The sequence below is a fragment of the Cherax quadricarinatus genome, chromosome 1 (genome assembly GCF_038502225.1).
Source record: "Cherax quadricarinatus isolate ZL_2023a chromosome 1, ASM3850222v1, whole genome shotgun sequence".
In the NCBI taxonomy this organism is placed as follows: domain Eukaryota; kingdom Metazoa; phylum Arthropoda; class Malacostraca; order Decapoda; family Parastacidae; genus Cherax; species Cherax quadricarinatus.
The window spans coordinates 90,592,901-90,619,251 of NC_091292.1; the positions used below are offsets into that span (position 1 = coordinate 90,592,901).

Consider the following 26,351-nt stretch of genomic DNA (forward strand, 5'->3'; position numbering starts at 1 on the left):
GCTTAATTATGTATTAGTAAATGTAAATGAACATATAAATTATAGGTAGTAGGTTGGTAGACAGCAACTGCCCAGGGAGGTACTACTGTCCTGCCAAGTGAGTGTAAAATGAAAGCCTGTAATTGTTTTACATGATGGTAGGATTGTTGGTGTCCTTTTGTCTGTCTCATAAACATGCAAGATTACAGATACGTCTTGCTACTTCTACTTACACTTAGGTCACACTACACATACATGTACAAGTATATATATATACACACACCCCTCTGGGTTTTCTTCTATTTTCTTTCTAGTTCTTGTTCTTGTTTATTTCCTCTTATCTCCATGGGGAAGTGGAACAGAATTTTTCCTCTGTAAGCCATGCGTGTTGTAAGAGGCAACTAAAATACCGAAGCAAGGGGCTAGTAACCCCTTCTCCCGTATAAATTACTAAATTTTAAAAGAGAAACTTTCATTTTTCTTTTTGGGCCACCCTGCCTTGGTGAGATATGGCCGGTTTGTTAAAAAAAAAAAAAAAATATAAATAACATTTCTACTTACCTTTATTGAAGATTGGTGATAGCATCTGGAAGATAGGGAGGAGGAGAGAGGGAGTTGGGGTTAGTGTTTGGAAGGAGAATCCCCCTCCATGAGGACTTCAGGTATCAAAGCTCTCTCTGGGGTTACTTCCCTTCTCTCTCTTTTAACCCGTAAATGGTCCAAACGTATATATACGTTTTTTCAACATTTGAAAATATGTAAAAAAAGTAGATCTTCTTTTTGTTTTTTTACATTTGAAAATGTGTAAAAAAACTTTGATCTACTTTTTTTTTGTTACATTTGAAAATATGCAAAAAAAAACGTAGATCTACTTTTGTAGCACTACACATGTGAACATGGATCTGCTTGGACCATTTACAGGTTAATGCCACTAGGACCAGCTTGAGAGTCACTGGTCCCCTGTCTCACAAAATAACTGTCCACAGTCCTCTGTTTCTGGTGCCTCTTTAAGATTTCCCTAAAATGGGACATGGTTTTGTCACTGAACTTGTTGCAAAGATGGCTTGTTTCAGTTTGCTCAGGGTGGAACTTCTGCACAAACATTTGGACATCATTCCACTTGGCACAAATCTCCTTAATCTTTGAAGAAGGCACCTCATCCACTCCCTCTTCCTCCTCCTCTGAAGCAAGGTCCTCAGTTGTGGTCTGATACTGTTCCAGATAAAGCTCTTCCAGCTCTTCAGTGGTTAGCTCTTCCCTGTGGCCCTCCACCAACTCTTCCACATCCTTACCACTCACCTCCAGCCCCAGGGTGTTCCCCATTGCCACAACAGAGTTCACAACAGGCAGAGGGTCAGCTGGGTCAGGGACAGGTTCAGGGTCAGCCTCAAACCCTTCAAAATCCCTCTTTTGGACACAATCTAGCCACAAGTGTCTCCAAGCAGAGTTCAAAGTCCTGAAAGTCACTCCTTCCCAAGCCTTACCTATAAGGCTTATGGAGCTGTAGATATTGAAGTGATTCCTCCAGAACTCTCTTAGGGTCAACTTAGTGTCTATGGTCACTTCACAGCACTTTTCGAACACTGCTTTTGTGTAGAGTTTTTTGAAGTTAGAAATGACCTGCTGGTCCATGGGCTGGAGGAGAGGAGTGATGTTAGGAGGCAAGAACTTCACTTTTATAAAACTGAAGTCCCTAGAAAGAGGTCTAACAAGTTTGGAGGATGAGCAGGAGCATTGTCCATTAACAGGAGGCACTTGAGTGGCAAATTATTGTCTATGAGGTATTTTCTCACACTGGGGCCAAACACTTCATGGGCCCACTCTTTGAAAATTTGCCTTGTGACCCATGCCTTATTATTTGCTTTCCACAAGACACATAACTTGTTCTTTATGACATTGTTTTTCTTAAACACTCTGGAATTTTCTGAATGATATACAAGTAAAGGCTTCACTTTAAAATCACCACTAGCATTAGCACAGAATAAAAGAGTTAGCCTGTCTTTCATAGGCTTGTGTCCTGGGAGTGCCTTTTCCTCCTCAGTAATGTAGGTCCTCTTTGGCATTTTCTTCCAAAACAGGCCTGTTTTGTCACAACTGAACACTTGTTGGGGTTTTAATTTTTCAGTGTCTATGTAAACCTTAAACTCCTGTACAAACTTTTCAGCTGCCCGTTTGTCTGAACTGGCTGCCTCACCATGACTTACAACATTGTGTATGACACTACGCTTCTTAAATCTGTCAAACCAGCCTCTGCTGGCCTTAAATTCACTACCAGCACTGGTTGCAGGAGTTTTCTGTACCAGATCGGCATGTAACTTCCTTGCCTTTTTGCAAATAATGGTCTCTGAAACACTATCACCTGCCATCTCTTTATCCTTGATCCACACCAGCAACCACTTCTCAACCTGATTGATTGTCTGTGGTCTTTTTATGGTTAGCAGATTAACACCTTTTGCAGCATCAGCTTCCTTGATTTGTTCTTTCTTTGCCAGGATAGAACCAATGGTCGACTTGATTTTCCCATACATCCTGGCAAGCTCAACAAGTCTCACACCACTCTCATACTTCTGTATTATTTCCTTCTTCACTTCTATGGTGTTTCTCACTTTCTTTACCACAGGGGTACCACTAGCAAGTTTCTTTGGGCCCATGGTAGCTTATTTCACAGTCCCACAAGCACTAAACACAATGAAATTATCGCACAATGTTTGAATGAGAGCACAGGTTAGTGTTAACTCAAGCATCAACAAAACCAGACTGGCTCACGGCACCTGCGCGGGGACGCAGACAGAGTGGGCTACTGGACAGGTTCAGTACCCGGCGGTTCAAAAATAGGGGCAAGTTCAATAATAGGGACAAAGTTAGTTCAAAAAAAGCATTCGATTTTCAAAGAGTTCGATAAGTGATATGTTCAAAATTTGAACTTCCACTGTACTAAATTTAAAAAGAAAAACTTTTGTTTTTCTTTTTTGGTCACCTTGCCTCGGTGGGATACAGCCGTTGCATTGAAAAGAAATCTAGCTCTCTAAATAACAATTAAAGTAATATCAATGACAAATTCTATTTTCTACACAACATTTCATATCCGAAAAACTAACCTGTGTGAGCTGCTTCACAAGTTTCTGATAGGCAAATGCAAGCTGATCTTCAAAGTACCAGAGTGCCAGTTGTTTTTCTGCAAGTTCACGATTTGTTACAATAAAAGGACATAAAGAAGAAAAGTTGTGGTCTTCAAACTTCTTAGCAGTTCTTTTATTTGGCAATAAGGTTGACTGAAAGAGCTCAGTAAGTGAACCTGGAAAAAAAAAAATTATTCTTTCTAAAGAGGGCTGAAGCAAATGTATTTTAAATAAATTAAATAATGTGACTAACAAATCTCAACACACCCATAAATTTTTGCATGTCCTGGACCAACAGCAGCTCTGAGTTTCACCAAGTTTCTACTGATTAGGTGCTTGATAATGTCTCGAACAGACAAAACCAAACTCCAGTTTCTATTTCCAAATTTTTGGTCTTCAAATGTATTACAAAAAAGCATCTCACCATTGAAGTAATTTTTTTTTTTATTAATACATCAGCCATTTCCCACCAAAAGAAGAAAAAGAAAAAACACTTTCATCACCATTCCCCCCATCACTGTCTTGCCAGAGGCACGCCTACACTACAGTTCAAAAACTGACATATCTCCACCAGTCCTTCTGAGGCAGGTACTATACTTACCACCTCCAGGTCTCAAATCTGGATAACTAGTTTCCCTGAATCCCTTCATAACTATTACACTGCTCACACTCCAACAGCATGTCAAGTCATAAAAACCATTTGCCTCAACTCACTCCTGTCTAACATACTCACATATGCTTACTGAAAGCATAAGCCCCCCTCACACACAAAACCTCCTTTACCCCTTCCATTCAACCTTTCCTAGGATGATCCCTACCCCGCCTTCCTTCCACTACAGATTTAGATGCCCTCCAAGTCACTATTTTGTTCCACCCTTTTTAAATGCCTTACAACCTTTTAACAACCCCTCTTCAGCCCTCCGGATAATACTTTTAGAAACCCTGCACCTCCTTCTAATCTCTGAGCTACAGATTCTCTGCATAATATTCACACCACACATTGCCCTCAGACACAATTTGTCCACTGCCTCCAACTTCTCCTTGTTGCAACATTCACCACCCATGCTTCACACCCATATAAGAATGTATTAATGTTGGTAGAATTACCGACAATATGTTAGGTAAAAGGACACAGGTGTATCTAATGTGACATTTTATTGTGGCAATGTTTCACTCTCCAGGAGCTTTGTCAAGCCCTGAAGTGAAACGTTGCCACAATAAAATGTCACATTAGTTGCACTTGTGTTCTTTTACCTACCATATAAGAGCACTGGTACAACTACACTCTCATAAATTCCCTGCTTTGCTTTCATGTATAACATTCTTTGTCTACACAGACTCCTCAGCACACCACTCACCTTTTTTCCCCCTCATCAAATCTATGATTTATCTTCTCTTTCATAGACCCATCTTTCACAGACTTTATAAAGATGGATATACAGGGCATACACTCATGTATTTGTCTAAGATATTTTTTAAAACTACCTAATATTTTAGCTTGTGACCCTACTTGGAAGACTGTTCCATTCGTTGATCACTCTAATGCTGAACCAGTGCGTTCCCACATTCGAGTCCTTTCTTAGTTGGGTATCCTATATAACCTCATTTTTTTTTTTTAACACATTGGCCATCTCCCATCAAGGCAGGGTGACCCAAAAGAAAGAAAAACCCAAAAAGAAAAAACTTTCACTATCAGTCAACGCTTTCACCATCACTCATACATAATCACTGTCTTTGCAGAGGCACCTAGAAACAACAGTTTAGACAGTCACTCCAAACTGCCAATATCCCAAACCCCTCCTTTAAAGTGCAGGCATTGCACTTCCCATTTCCAGGACTAAAGTCCAGATAACAGGTTTCCCTGACTCCCTTCCCAAAATATTACCCTGCTCATACTCCAACAGCTCGTCAGGTCCCAAAAACCATTCGCCTCCATTCACTCCTATCTAACAAACTCATGCATGCTTGCTGGAAATCCAAGCCCCTCACCCACAAAACCTCCTTTACCCCCTCCCTCCAACCTTTTCGAGGATGACCCCTACCCCATCTTCCTTCCCCTACAGATTTTTATGTTCTCCAAGTCATTCTAGTTATTCCATTCTCTCTATATAACCAAACCACCTCAACAACCCCTCTTCAGCCCTCTGACTAATACTTTTAGTAACTCCACACCTCCTCCTATTTTTCATATTACAAATTCTCTGCATAATATTTACACCACACATTGCCCATAGACAGGGCATCTTCATTGCCTCCAGCCGCCTCTTCGCTGCAGCATTTACAACTCAAGCTTCACACCCATATAAGAGTGTTGGTACCACTATACAGTGGACCCCCGCATACCGGACGCCTTGCATAACGGACAATCCGCATACCGGACGCTTTGATCACTAAAATTTTGCCTCGCATACCGCCCAAAAACCCGCTCAGCGCCCTTCGTCCGAGACGCGTCCAATGTGCGGCCTGAGCCACGCTCACATGTTCCGCCGGTGGCATTGTTTACCAGCCAGCCTCCGCGGTAACATCCAAGCATACAATCGGAACATTTCGTATTATTACAGTGTTTTTGGTGATTTTTTTCTGGAAAATAAGTGACCATGGGCCCCAAGAAAGCTTCTAGTGCCAACCCTACAGCAATAAGGGTGAGAATTACTATGGAGATGAAGAAAAAGATCATTGATAAGTATGAAAGTGGAGTGCGTGTCTCCGAGCTGGCCAGGTTGTATAATAAACCCCAATCAACCATCGCTACTATTGGTGGTACAGCTGCTGCTGCTGCTGTACCACCGTCAGCTGCTGCTGCACTGTCAGCTGCTGCTGCACTGTCAGCTGCTGCTGCACTGTCAGCTGCTGCTGCACTGTCAGCTGCTGCTGCTGTACCACCGACAGCTGCTCCTGCTGCTGTAGTACCATCTGCTGCTGCTGTAGCATCGTCTGCTGCTGCTGTAGCATCGTCTGCTGCTGCTGTAGCATCGTCTGCTGCTGCTGTAGCATCGTCTGTTGCTGCTGTAGCATCGTCTGTTGCTGCTGTACCACCGTCAGCTGCTGCTGCTGCTGTAGCATCGTCTGCTGCTGCTGTAACATCATCAGTTGCTGCTGTAGCATCGTCTGCTGCTGCTGTAGCATCGTCTGTTGCTACTGTAGCATCGTCTGTTGCTGCTGTACCACCGTCAGCTGCTGCTGCTGCTGTAGCATCGTCTGCTGCTGCTGTAACATCATCAGTTGCTGCTGTAGCATCGTCTGCTGCTGCTGTAGCATCGTCTGTTGCTGCTGTAGCATCGTCTGTTGCTGCTGTACCACCATCAGCTGCTGCTGCTGCTGTAGCATCGTCTGCTGCTGCTGTAACATCGTCAGTTGCTGCTGTAGCATCGTCTGCTGCTGCTGTAGCATCGTCTGTTGCTGCTGTACCACCGTCAGCTGCTGCTGCTGCTGTAGCACCGTTGTTGGTGTGGCTTATTGAGAATACCAAGAAACAATTAACCCCAGAGGATTTTCCACCCAGGATAACTCAAAAAAGTCAGTGCGTCATCGAAGACTGTCTAACTTATTTCCATTGGGGTCCTTAATCTTGTCTCCCAGGATGCAACCCACACCAGTCGACTAACACCCAGGTGAACAGGGAAAATGCCTGGAACTAGTGCTCATATTGGTGAATTTAGAGCCAGCAAAGGTTGGTTTGAGAGATTTAAGAATCGTAGTGACATACACAGTGTGATAAGGCCTGTTCTGGAAGAAAATACCAAACAGGACCTACAGTACTCAGGAGGAAAAGGCACTCCCAGGACACAGTGTCTCATCAGTCATTGCTGCATCTTCAATAAAGGTGTCATTTATTCTTCATTTAGTAGAGTAGTACATGCACAATACAGTGGACCCCCGCTTAACGATCACCTCCAAATGCGACCAATTATGTAAGTGTATTTATGTAAGTGCATTTGTACGTGTATGTTTGGGGGTCTGAAATGGACTAATCTACTTCACAATATTCCTTATGGGAAAAAATTCGGTCAGTACTGGCACCTGAACATACTACTGGAATGAAAAAAGTTCGTTAACCGGGGGTCCACTGTATATATTGTGCATGTACTACTCTACTATTGTGCATGTATCCTTCTCTTTGTGTGTAGGAAAATGTATATTTCATGTGGTAAAAAATTTTTTTTCATACTTTTGGGTGTCTTGCACGGATTAATTTGATTTCCATTATTTCTTATGGGGAAAATTCATTCGCATACCGAACATTTCGCATAACAGCCAGCCCTCTTGCACGGATTAAGGTCGCTATGCGGGGGTCCACTGTACTTTCGTACATTCCCTTCTTTGCCTCCATGGATAACATTTTTGCCTCCACATATACCTCAATGCACCACTCACCTTTTTTCCTTCATCAATTCTATGGATAACCTCATTCTTCATAAACCCATCCATTGACAACTCAATTCCCAAATATCTGAAAACATTCACATCGTCCACCGTTCCTCTCTCCAATGTGATATCCAATTTTTCTTTATCTAAATCGTTTGAAACCCTTATTACCTTACTCATATCTATATTCAGTTTCAATTTTCTATTTTTACACACCCTCCCGAACTTGTCCACTCTCCTTTGTAACTTTTCTTTAGAATCTCCCAAAAGCACAGTATCATCAGCAAAAAGTAACTGTGTCAACTCCCATTTTGTACATTAAAATGGTATAAAATACCGACAGGTTGTTAGGTAAGACACATATGCAACAGTTAGGTATCTTTATTTCGAAACGTTTCGCCTACACAGCAGGCTTCTTCAGTCGAGTACAGAAAAGTTGATAGAAGCTTCTATCAACTTTTCTGTACTCGACTGAAGAAGCCTGCTGTGTAGGCGAAACGTTTCAAAATAAAGATACCTAACTGTTGCATATGTGTCTTACCTAACATCCCATTTTGTATTTGATTCCCCATAATTTAATCCCACTCCTCTCCCCATCACCCTAGTATTTACTTCTTTTCCAACCCCATCTATAAATATATTAAACAACCATGGTGACAATACACATCCCTGTCTAAGACCTACATTTTACCAGGCAGTAATCTCCCTCTCTCCTACACACACTAACCTGAGCCTCACTATTCACATAACTCTTTGCAGCATTTAGTAATTTATTACTTATTCCATACACTTGCAACATCTGCCACATTGCTCCCCTATCCACTCTATCATATGCCTTTTCTAAATCCATAAATGCAATGAAAACTTCCCTACCTTCATCTAAATACTGTTCACATATATGCTGCAATGTAAACACCTGATCTGCACATCCCCTACCCATTCTAAAGCCCTCTTACTCATCTGCAATCCTGCTCTCTGTTTTACCTCTAATTCTATCAATAATAACCCTCCCGTACACTTTACCTGGTATACTCAGTAAACTTATTCGCCTATAATTATTACAATCTCTTTTGTCCCCCTTCCCTTTATATAAAGGGACTATACATGCTCTCCACCAATCCCTAGGTACCTTCCCCTCTTTCATACATTTATTAAAAAAAAAATGCCAACTACTTTAACACTATATCCCCCCCCCTGCTTTTAACATTTCTGTCATGATCCTGTCAGTTCCTCCTGTTTTACCCTCTTTTATTTTATGTAATGCCTCCCACATCTCCCCCACACTCACATTCTGCTCTTCTTCACTCCTAAAAGATGCTATACCCTTCTGGCCAGTGCATGAAATTACCACCTCCCTTTCTTCATTGACATTTAAAAGTTCCTCAAAATATTCCCATCATCTACCCAATACCTCCAGCTCCCCATCTACTAATTCCCCTACTCTGGTTTTAACTGACAAATCCATTCATTCCCTAGGCTTTCTTAACTTATCTCACTCTAAAAATTTTTCTTATTCTCAGCAAAATTTGACAATGCCTCTCCCACTCTATCATTTGCTCTCCTTTTGCACTCTATAACCGCTCTCTTTGCCTTTCTTTTACTCTCCATATACTCTACATTTCTTATATTACTTCTGCTTTGTAAAAACCTCTCACAAGCTACCTTCTTCTCTTTTACCACACCCTTTACTTCATCATTCCAACAATCACTCCTCTTTCCTCCTGCACCCACCCTCCTATAGCCAAAAACTTCTGCCCCACATTCTAATACTGAATTTTTAAAACTATCCCATCCCTCTTCAACTCCCCCACCACCCTTATTTACACTAGCCCACCTTTCTGCCAATAGTTGCTTATATCTCAACTTAACTTTCTCCTCCCTTAGTTTATAAACTTTCACCTCTCTCTTACTTTCTGTTGACCTCTTCCTTTTGTGCCATCTACCTCTTACTCTAACTGTAGCTACAACTAAATAATGATCCAATATATCTGTTGCCCCTCTATAAACATATACACCCTATGCAAGTGTTCTATTTGTATACAGCCTCTCCTCACTTAACGATGGGGTTCCATTCCTAAGAGTAGGTCGGTAAGTGAATTGGTTGTTAAGCAAGGAGCACACTATACTGGTAGTGGGTGTGTGTCAACCACCTTTAGATATTTTTATAATGTCACCTTAGCACCATTTATAATATTTCTCGTATATTTTTAAATGTTTATATAGTAATGTACTGTATACTGTAATAAACAGAATAGAGAAAATCAGCTCTAATATTCATTATTTAGGTTTGAATACTGGTTGGAGAGTTAGCTATAAAACCGAGCGGTCAGCAAGCGAGTACGTCACTAAGTGAGGAGAGGCTATACTTTGATCATGGCTCCCCTTCGGTCTACATCTTTCAAGAGAGTGAAAATTCAAGGCTATCAATCTATTTTCACATGAAAGATTCCATATACATTGGATTAATTTTTGCATCCTTCTCTGTGTTTTCCAACATATTTACATTTATTTGTACTTTAACCCTTTAACTGTCCAAACGTACATCTATGTTCACCTGCGTGACGCTCCGAATACAGTGGACCCCCGGTTAACGATATTTTTTCACTCCAGAAGTACGTTCAGGTGCCAGTACTGACCGAATTTGTTCTGATAAGAAATATTGTGAAGTAGATTAGTCCATTTCAGACCCCCAAACATACACGTACAAACGCACTTACATAAATACACTTACATAATTGGTCGCATTCGGAGGTAATCGTTATGCGGGGGTCCACTGTATTTTGAAAAATAAAAAAATTCTTTTTTGTTTTTAAATTAAAGAGGGCAATTTTCTGTGGTATAAGACAAAAAAAAAATTTTAGGACCAGTACTTACCGAGATATAAGACCACGAAGTTGTCTCTGGATGCTCACCTGACAGCAACATCCAGTCCTGTCGCTTGCAGAAGTGTTGCCGATTTACCTTTTTTCCTCGTTTTTATTTTAATTTATATAATTCCTGTGTTCTGATAATTACAATTTATAATAGTTCTTGTGATTTCATAGCCAATCTTTGTTCTGACACCAATATTATGTACTGAAATAGTACTCAAATTGTAACAATCACACTGACAGGTGAACATTTTCACCTGCCCTGGTCATTTACTATTGTCTAGAAATATATACAAAGTATTTATAGGTCCCAGCAATGTTTTAGACATGCTGGAGTATGAAACTCCTTGAAGCATGGTGTTTTGACAAGGATCAGACTGTACCCTGCTGGAGGGAACATTGCCCTTATACATTTTTACTCTTGCACACAAACATGTCTTCGTATGTCTGTCTGTCTATCTGTCTGCCTAGCTCTGCTTATAAGAACATAAGAACATAAGAACGAAGGAACACTGCAGAAGGCCTACTGGCCCATGCGAGGCAGGTCCAAGTCTCCAACCGGCTTAAGCCAATGCACCCAACCTAGTCAGGTCAGGTCACATTGACTTAAGGGAGGAACACGGCAACCGACCTGGTAGCACAAGCTATCAGGTCTAACTCACACCCACCCACATCCACTCATGTATTTATCCAACCTATTTTTAAAGCTACACAACGTTCTGGCCTCTATAACGGTACTTGGGAGTTTGTTCCACTCATCCACAACTCTATTACCAAACCAGTACTTTCCTATATCCTTCCTGAATCTGAATTTTTCCAACTTAAAACCATTGCTGCGAGTCCTGTCTAGGCTAGATATTTTCAGCACACTATTTACATCCCCTTTATTTATTCCTGTCTTCCATTTATACACCTCAATCATATCCCCCCTAATTCTACGTCTTTCTAGAGAGTGCAGATTCAGGGCCCTTAGTCTATCCTCATAGGGAAGGTTTCTGATACATGGGATCAACTTTGTCATCCTCCTTTGTACATTTTCCAGAGAATTTATATCCATTCTGTAATAAGGTGACCAAAACTGTGCAACATAATCTAAATGAGGCCTAACCAAGGATGTATAGAGTTGAAGAACAACCTGAGGACTCCTATTATTTATGCTTCTTGATATGAAGCCAAGGATTCTATTAGCTTTATTGCGAACACTTATGCACTGTTGTCTTGGTTTCAGATTACTGCTAACCAGAACTCCTAAATCTTTTTCGCAATCCGTAATATTAAGATCTACATTATTTAGTTTATATGTGGCATGATTATTGTCCTGTCCAACATTTAGAACTTTGCATTTGTCTATATTAAACTGCATCTGCCACTTCTCCGACCACTGCATCAGTCTATTCAAATCTTCCTGGAGTGCTCGAATGTCCTCGTCAGAATGAATTCTGTCCAGTTCAGCTTATCTGTCTTTCTGTCTTCTGAGTGTGCCTGGTGTTATGACAACATCAGATAACAAGTGACATTTGATGAATGTGCACTGCTAAAGGGGGGAACCTTGCCTTCATATATTTTTACTCTTGCACACAAACATGTCTTTGTATATGTCTGCCAGTCTGTCTGCCTGTCTATCTGTCTGCCTACCTGTACATCTATCTGTCTATCTGTACATCTATCTGTCTGCCTAGCTCTGCTTATCTGTCTGTCTAGTTCTGTTTATCTGTCTTTCTGTCTGCTTGTGTGTGTCTGTCTTTCCATCTGCTTGTCTTGGTCTCAGGGTGCGGCTAGTAAACCTGTTGGTTTGTGGTGTATAGGCCACTCCCTGATTGCTGAGCAAGTGACACTGCTATTATTTTCGTCATGTTTGTTTAAGTCTTATATCTACAAAAAAAAAAAAAAAGAATAAGAAGAAAATTGTCAAAGTGGGAAGTCTGAATGTGTGTGGATGTTGTGCAAATGATAAGAAAGACATGATTGTGGATGTCATGAGAAGAATCTGGATGTCCTGGCTTTAAGTGAAACAAAGCTGAAGGGGGTGGGAGAGTTTCAATGGAGAGGAATAAATGGGATTAGGTCAGGGGTTTCAAATAGAGTTAGAGCTAAAGAAGGAGTAGCAATAATGTTGAAGGATAAGCTATGGCACGAAAAGAGGGACTATAAATGTATAAATTCAAGGATTATGTGGAGTAAAATAAAGATTGGGTGTGAAAAGTGGGTTATAATAAGCATGTATGCACCTGAAGAAGAGAGAAGTGTAGAGGAGAGAGAGAGATTTTGGGAAATGTTGAGTGAATGCGTGGGGAGTTTTGAATCAAGTGTGAGAGCAATGGTGGTTGGGGATTTCAATGCTAAAGTGGGTAAAAATGTTATGGAGGGAGTAGTAGGTAAATTTGGGGTGCCAGGGGTAAATGTAAATGGGGAGCCTTTAATTGAGCTATGTGCAGAAAGAGATTTGGTAATAAGTAATACATATTATATGAAAAAGAGGATAAATAAATATACAAGGTATGATGTAGCACGTAATGAAAGTAGTTTATTAGATTATGTATTGGTGGATAAAAGGTTGATGGGTAGGCTCCAGGATGTACATGTTTACAGAGGGGCAACTGATATATCGGATCATTATTTAGTTGATGAAGATAGGGAAGCTGTGATTTCGTGTATAGGGCAAGGAGGAATAACATCTTGTAGGAGTGAGGAAGAGCCAGTTGTGAGTGTGGGGGAAGTTCGTGAGGCAGTAGGTAAAATGAAAGGGGGTAAGGCAGCCGGGATTGATGGGATAAAGATAGAAATGTTAAAAGCAGGTGGGGATATAGTTTTGGAGTGGTTGGTGCAATTATTTAATAAATGTATGGAAGAGGGTAAGGTACCTAGGGATTGGCAGAGAGCATGCATAGTTCCTTTGTATAAAGGCAAAGGGGATAAAAGAGAGTGCAAAAATTATAGGGGGATAAGTCTGTTGATTGTACCTGGTAAAGTGTATGGTAGAGTTATAATTGAAAGAATTAAGAGTAAGATGGAGAATAGGATAGCAGATGAACAAGGAGGCTTTAGGAAAGGTAGGGGGTGTGTGGACCAGGTGTTTACAGTGAAACATATAAGTGAACAGTATTTAGATAAGGCTAAAGAGGTCTTTGTGGCATTTATGGATTTGGAAAAGGCGTATGACAGGGTGGATAGGGGGGCAATGTGGCAGATGTTGCAAGTGTATGGTGTAGGAGGTAGGTTACTGAAAGCAGTGAAGAGATTTTACGAGGATAGTGAGGCTCAAGTTAGAGTATGTAGGAAAGAGGGAAATTTTTTCCCAGTAAAAGTAGGCCTTAGACAAGGATGTGTGATGTCACCGTGGTTGTTTAATATATTTATAGATGGGGTTGTAAGAGAAGTAAATGCGAGGGTCTTGGCAAGAGGCGTGGAGTTAAAAGATAAAGAATCACACACAAAGTGGGAGTTGTCACAGCTGCTCTTTGCTGATGACACTGTGCTCTTGGGAGATTCTGAAGAGAAGTTGCAGAGATTGGTGGATGAATTTGGTAGGGTGTGCAAAAGAAGAAAATTAAAGGTGAATACAGGAAAGAGTAAGGTTATGAGGATAACAAAAAGATTAGGTGATGAAAGATTGAATATCAGATTGGAGGGAGAGAGTATGGAGGAGGTGAACGTATTCAGATATTTGGGAGTGGACGTGTCAGCGGATGGGTCTATGAAAGATGAGGTGAATCATAGAATTGATGAGGGAAAAAGAGTGAGTGGTGCACTTAGGAGTCTGTGGAGACAAAGAACTTTGTCCTTGGAGGCAAAGAGGGGAATGTATGAGAGTATAGTTTTACCAACGCTCTTATATGGGTGTGAAGCGTGGGTGATGAATGTTGCAGCGAGGAGAAGGCTGGAGGCAGTGGAGATGTCATGTCTGAGGGCAATGTGTGGTGTGAATATAATGCAGAGAATTCGTAGTTTGGAAGTTAGGAGGAGGTGTGGGATTACCAAAACTGTTGTCCAGAGGGCTGAGGAAGGGTTGTTGAGGTGGTTCGGACATGTAGAGAGAATGGAGCGAAACAGAATGACTTCAAGAGTGTATCAGTCTGTAGTGGAAGGAAGGCGGGGTAGGGGTCAGCCTAGGAAAGGTTGGAGGGAGGGGGTAAAGGAGGTTTTGTGTGCGAGGGGCTTGGACTTCCAGGAGGCATGCATGAGCGTGTTTGATAGGAGTGAATGGAGACAAATGGTTTTTAATACTTGATGTGCTGTTGGAGTGTGAGCAAAGTAACATTTATGAAGGGATTCAGGGAAACCGGCAGGCCGGACTTGAGTCCTGGAGATGGGAAGTACAGTGCCTGCACTCTGAAGGAGGGGTGTTAATGTTGCAGTTTAAAAACTGTAGTGTAAAGCACCCTTCTGGCAAGACAGTGATGGAGTGAATGATGGTGAAAGTTTTTCTTTTTTGGGCCACCCTGCCTTGGTGGGAATCGGCCAGTGTGATAATAAAAAAAAAAAAATAAAAAAAATATTTAGTTGTAGCTCCAGTTAGAGTAAGAGGTAGATGGGAAAAGAGGAAGGTGGCAACAACAAGTAAGAGGGAGGTGAAAGTGTATAAACTAAGGGAGGAGGAAGTTCGGGTGAGATATAAGCGACTATTGGCAGAAAGGTTGGCTAGTGCAAAGATGAGTAGTGGGGGGGTTGAAGAGGGTTGGAATAGTTTTAAAAATGCAGTATTAGAATGTGGGGCAGAAGTTTGTGGTTATAGAAGGGTGGGGGCAGGAGGAAAGAAAAGTGATTGGTGGAATGATGAAGTAAAGGGTGTGATAAAAGAGAAAAAGGTAGCTTATGAGAGGGTTTTACAAAGCAGAAGTGTTATAAGAAGTGCAGAGTATATGGAGAGTAAAAGAAAGGTGAAGAGAGTTGTGAGAGCGTGCAAAAGGAGAGCAGATGATAGAGTGGGAGAGGCACTGTCAAGAAATTTTAATGAAAATAAGAAAAAATTTTGGAGTTAAACAAGTTAAGAAAGCCTAAGGAAAGTATGGATTTGTCAGTTAAAAACAGAGCAGGGGAGTTAGTAGATGGGGAGATGGAGGTATTAGGTAGATGGCGAGAATATTTTGAGGAACTTTTAAATGTTAAGGAAGAAAGAGAGGCGGTAATTTCATGCGCTGGTCAGGGAGGTATACCATCTTTTAGGAGTGAAGAAGAGCAGAATGTAAGTGTGGGAGAGGTACGTGAGGCATTACGTAGAATGAAAGGGGGTAAGCAGCTGGAACTGATGGGATCATGACAGAAATGTTAAAAGCAAAGGGGGATATAGTGTTGGAGTGGTTGGTACTTTTGTTTAATAAATGTATGAAAGAGGGGAAGGTACCTAGGGATTGGCAGAGAACATGTATAGTCCCTTTATATAATGGGAAAGGGGACAAGAGAGATTGTAAAAATTATAGAGGAATAAGTTTACTGAGTATACCAGGAAAAGTATATGGTAGGGTTATAATTGAAAGAATTAGAGGTAAGACAGAATGTAGGATTGCAGATGAGCAAGGAGGTTTCAGAGCGGGTAGAGGATGTGTAGATCAAGTGTTTACATTGAAGCATATATGTGAACAGTATTTAGATAAAGGTAGGGAAGTTTTTATTGCATTTATGGATTTAGAAAAGGCATATGATAGAGTGGATAGAGGAGCAATGTGGCAGATGTTGCAAGTATATGGAATAGGTGGTAAGTTATTAAATGCTGTAAAGAGTTTTTATGAGGATAGTGAGGCTCAGGTTAGGGTGTGTAGAAGAGAGGGAGAATACTTCCCAGTAAAAGTAGGTCTTAGACAGGGATGTGTAATGTCACCATGGTTGTTTAATATATTTATAGATGGAGTTGTAAAGGAAGTAAATGCTAGGGTGTTCAGGAGAGGGGTGGGATTAAATTTTGGGAATCAAATTCAAAATGGGAATTGACACAGTTACTTTTTGCTGATGATACTGTGCTTATGGGAGATTCTAAAGAAAAATTGCAAAGGTTAGTGGATGAGTTTGGGAATGTGTGTAAAGGTAGAAAGTTGAAAGTGAACATAGAAAAGAGTAAGGTGATGAGGGTATCAAATGATTTAGATAAAGAAAAATTGGATATCAAATTGGGGAGGAGGAGTATGGAAGAAGTGAATGTTTTCAGATACTTGGGAGTTGACATGTCGGTGGATGGATTTATGAAGGATGAGGTTAATCATAGAATTGATGAGGGAAAAAAAGGTGAGTGGTGCATTGAGGTATATGTGGAGTCAAAAAACGTTATCTATGGAGGCAAAGAAGGGAATGTATGAAAGTATAGTAGTACCAACACTCTTATATGGGTGTGAAGCTTGGGTGGTAAATGCAACAGCGAGGAGACGGTTGGAGGCAGTGGAGATGTCCTGTTTAAGGGCAATGTGTGGTGTAAATATTATGCAGAAAATTCGGAGTGTGGAAATTAGGAAAAGGTGTGGAGTTAATAGAAGTATTAGTCAAGAGGGCAGAAGAGGGGTTGTTGAGGTGGTTTGGTCATTTAGAGAGAATGGATCAAAGTAGAATGACATGGAAAGCATATAAATCTATAGGGGAAGGAAGGCGGGGTAGGGGTCGTCCTCGAAAGGGTTGGAGAGAGGGGGTAAAGGAGGTTTTGTGGGCGAGGGGCTTGGACTTCCAGCAAGCGTGCGTGAGCGTGTTAGATAGGAGTGAATGGAGACGAATGGTACTTGAGACCTGACGATCTGTTGGAGCGTGAGCAGGGTAATATTTAGTGAAGGGATTCAGGGAAACCGGTTATTTTCATATTTTCTAAACTGTTGTATTCAGAGCACGTCTGCAAAAACAGTGATAATGTGTGAGTGTGGTGAAAGTGTTGAATGATGATGAAAGTATTTTCTTTTTGGGGATTTTCTTTCTTTTTTGGGTCACCCTGCCTCGATGGGGGACGGCCGACTTGTTTAAAAAAAAAAAAAACAATCTACAAACACTGTATAGCACTTGGCCTGGAATTTTTGGGTTATCCTAGATAATTTACATTATGCATAATAACTGTGTTTCAGTACGTGTGAGAGACAGAGATATAGACAGTGATATAGACAGATAGACAGAGATATAGACAGATATAGACAGATACAGACAGAGACAGCCAAAGCCAGCCAGCTATCCAGCCAAATACATAAGAACATAAGAAGGAACACTGCAGCAGGCCTACTGGCCCATGCAAGGCAGGTCCATGTCACCCCTGGCTTAGACCAATGACCCACCTAGTCAGGTCACATCCAATGAAAGAAGGAGCACGATATCTGACCCAGGAGCACAAGCTAGTCAGGTCCAACTCACACCCACTTATGTATTTATCTAACCTATTTTTACTTTCCTCTTAAAATATGAGTGTTAATATGACATGACATCAGTGAATCACTGGTGTTTGCCATGCTATTTGCTCCCACAAGGTACTAAGTAGTCCCCGATTCTTTTCGTAGTGCGCACACTGAGTGCACTGACCCATTCTTTCATGCCTAGGCGACTCAGGCCTATCTCACCAAATTTGAAGGAATGAAAAATAAAATGTTGATCTACGTTTGGAGCCCATCGCACATGAATGTATATCCACGTGTGGACAGTTTAACCCTTAAACTGTCCAAACATAGATCTACATCCACGTGGCGGGGGCTCCAAACGTAGATGTACGTTTTTTTACATGCTTTCAAATGGGGAAAATCAAGGTTGGAGCACTACGCAGGCGAACATAGGTCTATGTTTGGACAGTTTAAGGGTTAAACATAAATAATAATAAGAACCATTAAAATACGGTAAGAGTACAGAATATGTGAAGAAAAATCAAACCAAAGTTCTCAAACAAATTACTGATAAAAGTGGAATAATACAATATAATTTTAGACCTAGGCACACACAAATAATACTTACTCAATGCCTCTTCATATCCACTATTGGCTTTTGGTGTCACCATAGCAATAAGAGAATTGAGGTGACTTAATGAGTGAACTGGAGCCTCCATACACCTCAGGACAAGCGCTGCTATTTTATCTCGTGAGGTGCCGTGGGACAACACTGTCTTCCTGAACTTCACCTCCTGCATTTTAGATCCTTGCTCTTCAACTGAAATAAAATACTACTATGATTATCTCAAAATGTGTTTAGCAATTATACAGTATATGTATTCTACTCTCTTATTCCTTTATATTTTTACAGTAGAACCCTCTCAAATGACAACTCTGTTTTAAGGAACCCCCAACAATAAAGACCAACTTTTTAAGTGATTTTTTCATATGAACATAACAACAAACTAATATTACTGGTATTATCATTCGCATTATTAATAATACAACAAAGTCTTACAAACATAAGGAGTTTACAATGCATAATTTTATTTACTGTGTTACTATAGTCATAAAAAAAATATTGGTGAAAGCTTTGCATTCTTCTATTTTTTTAAAAATCATGTTAAACTACAATAATTATTTTCCAGTTGAATCTAATTTTTTTATATTTAGTATTCAAAGACACATCTAAAATTTCTCACTAAATAGTGAATGAACTTTCACATTTTTTATTACAATTGGAAGAATAGGATTTGAATTAAAAAAAAAAAATCAAAATGATTTGAAGTTATAACCAACAGAAATTTAGCTTTTTTTTTTTTTTAACAAGTCAGCCATCTCTTACCGAGGCAGGGTGACCCAAAAAGAAAATACTTTCATCATCATTCAACACTTTCACCTCATTCACACTTCGGCCACCTCGGAGAGGCTAGATATTTAGCTATGAAACAAAAATATAATACAGACAGCCCAGCCATAAATGTTAATGATAACATATTCAACAAATGGGCAATAGTAACACACAATTTTATCATAATTTTTCATTAAATATTGTTTAGAAAAAACTTTCATTTTTATACAGCTGTGACACTGAAATAAAGAGCAAGAAAGAAAATAAAATTCATTTCAACTTTCCAAAGAGCAAAACAGAAATATTGGTTAGAGAGATGGACTCATGCAGAGTCCAGGAAAAAACAGAGGAAGCATAAAAGCTATTAATGAAATTGAAAGAAACTCAAAATTCTTTTTCTCATACACAAAATCCACAGCAAAAGTCACATCTTATATTTGGCACCTGCTTAAAAGATAAGGAACTTATAATGATGACAACAAAAAACTGAGTGAAATATTTTGGTAACAATGATTCCATATTCAATGAGCTATTAGTCACACTAATGACTGACAATTCAAATAATTTTTCTCAACATATACCAAAACTCAATAATTTCTGACATGACCCTAACCCTGCTTGACTGTAAAGAAGCCATTGATAATATGCCCATCCATTCTGCCCCAAGCCCAAACTAATGCAATGCCATTCATCAATATTTGGAAAACACTAACACACATGATATTTTATCTCAAATTCTTGCATATACAAAACATACAATAATCAGAAAGACTATGAGATGCAAAGCATTACAGGAAAACTTACTCTAGTTTTAAGTATTAAATAGTTTAAATAATTAATTTTAAGTCTATACATTGTATTAAACCCTTGACTGTCGCAACCCCAAATCCTGAGGTGTCTCCTGGTGACACAAAATTTCCGAAAAAAATTATTTTTTCTTATGAAATGATAAAGAATCTTTTCCAGATTGTAATGACACCAAAAGAATGAAATTTGATGGAAAACTGACGGAATTACGCTCTCACGAAGTTAGCGACCTCAGCGATATTTACAAATCGACGATTTTGCCCACTTTGAGCCCTATTTTTGGCTAATTCCATTGTTCCAGTTGACCAAACTTGCAGCTATTTCTTTAGAACTCCATTTTTTCTATCGATTGAGTACAAGAAACTGCCCATTTACCGATTTCAACTACCCAATAACGTGGTCAGAAATTTGCAATTTGGCCAATTTCACGAAAATTAAAAAATACGACAATTTCAAAATAGGGTCCAGAATGAACAATGTAGACATTCCTGGCTCTAAAATAACATTTTCTTTGTTCATCAGTCATGTCTCCAGGCCCCTCTGATATTACTCTTGCTTTCTATTTTGAATTTTTATTCAAACAAAAAATAGAAGATTTACTGTTATGCAGACTGCTGTAATATTGTAATAATTGCATAAATAATGTCAACCCATTCATGACTGCATATTAGAATGGCTACTTGGACATTTATTGGAAAATTATATCATTTGTTTACTTTTGAACATACGGCAAAAATCAAACATTTCCCATAATTTGAGCTCCATTTCAAGGTTCTTTTCATAGTAAAACCAATCAAAATCACCTCTATTTCTATAATATGTTTTCCATTCTATCAAATGGCCTGGCGGCTAACGCTCTCGCTTCACACAGCGAGGGTCTGGGTTCGATTCCCAGCCAAAGTAGAAACATTGGGCGTGTTTCTTTCCACCTGTTGTCTATGTTCCCCATCAGTAAAATGGGTATCTGGGTGTTAGTCAACTGGTGTGGGTCACATCCTGGGACACTGACCTAATTTGCCCGACATGCGGAGCATAACAAGGGACTTTCTATATAGTAGTATGTCACTGATGTCAGCTAGGCCTGTATACCATGTACATGTACGTGTAGTAAATAAAGACATTATTATTATTAAATGAGACCAAGAAAACGAGAATATAACGATAAATACTAAATGAAAATAGACCACAAATTCAGCATTTTAATTAAAAAAAAAAAGTCAGAGTTTTTTCTCTCATTATGCACTGCATGCTGCAGGATTTTTTTTATATGGTGCACACTGACCACACAGACCCATTCTCTCACATGTGGGCTTACCAGCTCTCTCCTGCTTGATCTGAAGCCAGTAGAATTTATGAGTACATATATATACATCAAAATCTAGGTAGTGGGTTGGTAGACAGCAACCGCCCAGGGAGGTACTACCGTCCTGCCAAGTGAGTGTAAAACGAAAGCCTGTAATTGTTTTACATGATGGTAGGATTGCTGGTTTCCATTTTTCTGTCTCATAAACATGCAAGGTTTCAGGTACGTCTTGCTACTTCTACTTACACTTAGGTCACACTACACATACATGTACAAGCATATATATACAGTACACACCCCTCTGGGTTTTCTTCTATTTTCTTACTAGTTCTTGTTCTTGTTTATTTCCTCTTACCTCCATGGGGAAGTGGAGCAGAATTCTTCCTCCGTAAGCCATTCATGTTGTAGGAGGCGACTAAAATGCCAGGAGCAAAGGGCTAGTAACCCCTTCTCCTGTATATACGTATTACTAAATGTAAAAGGAGAAACTTTCATTTTTCCTTTTGGGCCACCCTGCCTCGGTGGGATACAGCCGGTGTGTTGAAAGAAAGAAATATATGTCAAAAACGGTGGCTCGTAAGATGTATATATACGACTGAAACAGTCAAAGGGTTAATAAAGTCTGGAGTCTGAAGACAGAGTCTGGACAAAAGGGTCATCCTACAGTCTATAAAAGCCATGGATATAGCCCCACTCCACAACTGCAAAAACATAAGAGACCAGAAGCACTGACATCCAACATTATCAAAATCTTTGAATGGATCTTAATAAGCAAGACTGCTAAATACATAGAATTACAACAATTGTTGAACCCTAGGGAAAAGAATTTTAGAGAAGGTTGTTCCTGCCTCTATGAATTGCTGGACTAATATGATAGTCTTGGGTGCACTTAAAAAACAAAATAAAATGCAGTAGTAGTATACACACACTTTGCAAAAGCCATCAATAAGTGAGATCATGAAGCAGGTGAAAGGCAGGGAAAGTTGCAGAAATGGAGAAGGTACAAACAACATTTACTGCCCAAATCTATTCAGTGGAGGACCTAAATTACTGGGAATGCCTGAAGACCCCTGAACTGTACTTTGTGAGAAAGATACTGTACAAAAAAAAGCTGCAACTGGGAAATTCTGGAGGGATTAATCTCCAATCTCCACACTGAAATAACTCTCTCTGAGAACAAGAGGCTTGACAAGCAATGTAAAACACCTCTAATGAAAAGAAAGGATGCAGTGAGTACACAAGAGACAATAAGTGTAAAGGGACCAAGACTTTTCAGCACCCTTCCATATATCACAGAGTCACTTACATGCTCGGAACTACTAAATGCCTCAAATGATGTACAGTAAAACTCTGATTTTCGTCCAGTCCAAATATCGTACAATGAGAATTTCGATCACTTTTTTCAGAGAATTTTTACTCCAGGTTTCATACATCGACTCAGAAATCATCCGTATCAGATGCATCTGCCCGCCCGGGCCGCCGCTGCCTGACTCAGCCTGTCTCTGTCCCTTGTTGAGTGAACAATACTTTGCATGTTCCTCCATTGTTTTTGGTGCCTGTTTATTGAGTGCGACTGCGAAATAAGCCACCATGGGGCCAAAGAAAGTTTAGAGTGCCAGCACTTTCGTAAAGAAGGTGAAAAACATGATAGAATTCAAGAAAGAACTTGTATCAAAACACTAAAGTGGCATGCATGTGGCCGAGCTCACCAGGATGTATGGGAGGTCCAAATCAACAATCGTTCCATCCTGGTGAAGAAAGTAAAAATTAAAGAAGCTGATGTTGCGAAAGGGGTAAATATGCTAATGAAACAGAGAGCACAAACAATCAAAGATGTAGAGAAGTTGTTGCTGGTGAGGATCAATGAAAAACAGTTAGCGGGAGATAGTGTTGTGGAGGGGATAATTTGCGAAAAGGCAAGGCAGCTGCATGCAGATCTCATAAAGAAAATGCCTGGAACAAGTGCTGCTGTTAGTGGATTTAAGGCCAGCAAAGGCTGGTTCAACAGATTCAAGAAGCAAAGTGGCATACACAGTGTGGTAAGGCATGGCAAGGCTGCAAGTTCAGACAAACACGCAGCCGAAGAAATCATTAATAAACTCAAGGAGAATGTAGAGGTTGAAGGATTCCTCCCCCAACAAGTGTTCAGTTGTGATGAAACAGGCCTCTTTTGGAAGAAAATGCCAAAGAGGACCTACATCACGCAGGAGGAAAAGGCACTGCCAGGACACAAGCCTATGAAGGATAGGCCAACTCTTCTGTTCTGTGGTAACCCCTGTTGTGGAATCTATTGTGTCTTTGGGGAAGTCCATGGGGCTGCATGTGAGTGGCCAGGATGTGGAAGAGTTGGTGGAGGACCACAGGGAAGAGCTAACCACTGAAGAGATGCAACACCTTCAACTGGAACAGCAACAGATTGCAGCTGAGAAAATTGCTTCAGAGGAGGAGAAGGAAGAGAGGGGAGAATGTGCTTTTTTCAGCGATTAAGGACATGCGTGCAAAATGGAGTGAGTTGCAAAGTTTTGCGGAGAATTATCACTGTAACAAAACTGTTGCAAGCCATGTCTGCAACATGTTCAATGACAACGTCTTATTCCATTTTAGGAAAATCTTAAAGAGACGCCAGAAACAGGTCTCTCTGGACAGATTTTTTGTGCGACAGGGGTGCAGTGACTCTCAAGCTGGTCCTAGTGCCAGTAAAAGACAAAGAAGGGAAGTAACCCTGGATAAGGCTTTGATACCTGAAGTCCTTATGGAGGGGGATTCCCCTTCCAAACAATAACCTCTCCTCTCTCTCCCCTCTTCGCCTTCTTCCATATGCCAACAAGTGTCTTCAATAAAGGTATGTAATAGTGATTCAAATGTTCATTTATCCATTAAAATTAGTGCTTTACATTTATTTCCCACTGTCTTCTGTATGTAAAATTATAGTTATTCTCTATAAAATGTATTTTTTGTTAATATTTTTGGGTGTCTGGAATGGATTAATTGGATTTACACTATTTCTTATGGGAAATATTACTTCAGTTTTCATTCATTTCGGATTTCGACCGACCTTCTGGAACGGATTAAAGATGAAAACCTGGGTGCCATTGTAGTTGAAGTTTTAGCAGTAAAGATCAAGAACCAAAACCTGGTCTTTGTGGTTGTATACTAGCCTCTGGATGCAACATCCCAACAATTCCAGGAACAGCTTTTGAAAATTGACCACTGTCTGGAAAATCTTCCAGCTCCTGCCCCCAACATCCTGCTCCTGGGGGATTTCAACCTAAGGCACCTAAAATGGAGGAATATAGCAAACAATGCTGTAGCAGAAATAACACCAGGAGGCAGCCTGGATGAAAACTCGCACACACACAAGCTTCTAAATCTCTGCACTAAATTCACCTTAAACCAGCAAATAACAGTCTACAAGATTGGCGAATACAGTGGACCTCATCTTCACTAACAATGATGATCTGATAAAAAATGTCACCATATCAAAAAAAATATACTCAGATCACAACATAATAGAGGTTCAGACATGTATGCATGGAGCCCAAGACCAACAAAATGTGATCAGTCATGAGGAAACCTTCACCAAATTCAACTTCAATAACAAAGACATAAGGTGGGACTAAGTAAATCAAGTCCTAAATGATATAAACTGGGAAGATAGCCTAAGCAACATGGATCTCAACCTATGTCTAGAATTAATTAACTCTGTGGCACTCGAGATATGCTCAAGGCATATTCCTTTAAGGAAAAGGAGGAGAAAATGTAAACTAGAAAGAGAAAGGTGCTCCCTATACAGGCGATGGTAAAGAATAACAGAGCGGCTAAGAAGCCAATATATCTGCAATACATAGGGAGACACTGGTCAGAGAAATAGCAAACATTGAACTAAAGCAAAAGGAATCTTACAGGGGTCAAGAAACTCGGGAAGAACTAAAAGCCATAAATGAAATTGAAAAACAAACGAAGTATTTCTTTTCTTATGCCAAATCAAAGTCGAGAACAACATCCAGTATTGGGCCCCTACTTAAACGAGATGGGCCCTACACAGATGACAGCAAAGAAATGAGTGAGCTACTCCAGTCCCAATATGACTCAGTTTTTAGCAAGCCGCTAACCAGACTGAGAGTCAAAGACAAAATTAATTTTTCATGAGAGAGAGACAGAATTTGGTAGACACAAACCTATCCGATATTATTTTTTTTTTTATTATCACACTGGCCGATTCCCACCAAGGCAGGGTGGCCCGATAAAGAAAAACTTTCACCATCATTCACTCCATCACTGTCTTGCCAGAAGGGTGCTTTACACTACAGTTTTTAAACTGCAACATTAACACCCCTCCTTCAGAGTGCAGGCACTGTACTTCCCATCTCCAGGATGCAAGTCCGGCCTGCCGGTTTCCCTGAACCCCTTCATAAATGTTACTTTGCTCACACTCCAACAGCATGTCAAGTATTAAAAACAATTTGTCTCCATTTACTCCTATCAAACATGCTCACGCATGCCTGCTGGAAGTCCAAGCCCCTCGCACACAAAACCTCCTTTACCCCCTCCCTCCAACTTTTCCTAGGCCGACCCCTACCCCGCCTTCCTTCCACTACAGACTGATACACTCTAGAAGTCACTCTGTTTCGCTCCATTCTCTCTACATGTCCGAACCACCTCAACAACCCTTCCTCAGCCCTCTGGACAACAGTTTTGGTAATCCCGCACCTCCTCCTAACTTCCAAACTACGAATTCTCTGCATTATATTCACACCACACATTGCCCTCAGACATGACATCTCCACTGCCTCCAGCCTTCTCCTCGCTGCAACATTCATCACCCATGCTTCACACCCATATAAGAGCGTTGGTAAAACTATACTCTCATACATTCCCCTCTTTGCCTCCAAGGACAAAGTTCTTTATCTCCACAGACTCCTAAGTGCACCACTCACCCTTTTCCCCTCATCAATTCTATGATTCACCTCATCTTTCATAGACCCATCCGCTGACACGTCCACTCCCAAATACAGTGGACCCCCGCATACCGATGGCACCACATAACGATTAATCCGCATACCGCTTGCTTTAATCGCAAAAATTTTGCCTCGCATACCGCTTAAAAACCCGCTCACCGATTTTCGTCCGAGACGCGTCCAATGTGCGCCCTCAGCCAGCCTCACATGTGCTGCCCGTGCCATTGTTTATCAGCCAGCCTCCGCGGTAACATCCAAGCATACAATCGGAATATTTCGTATTATT

At 40.4% G+C, this 26,351-nt stretch overlaps 1 protein-coding gene across 2 annotated transcripts in view; it reads right to left on the bottom strand.

The window, feature by feature from the left end:
- Noc1 (Nucleolar complex protein 1) overlaps nucleotides 1-26,351 on the bottom strand; it is a 197,057-nt gene that overhangs the window by 137,725 nt on the left and 32,981 nt on the right. For both annotated transcript variants that reach the window (XM_070083842.1, XM_070083835.1), the window contains 2 exons: nucleotides 18,233-18,424; nucleotides 3,078-3,274 (listed from right to left, as the gene is read on the bottom strand). In XM_070083842.1, the coding sequence (XP_069939943.1) occupies nucleotides 3,078-3,274; nucleotides 18,233-18,424 (389 nt within the window). The remainder of the gene's footprint in view (nucleotides 1-3,077; nucleotides 3,275-18,232; nucleotides 18,425-26,351) is intronic.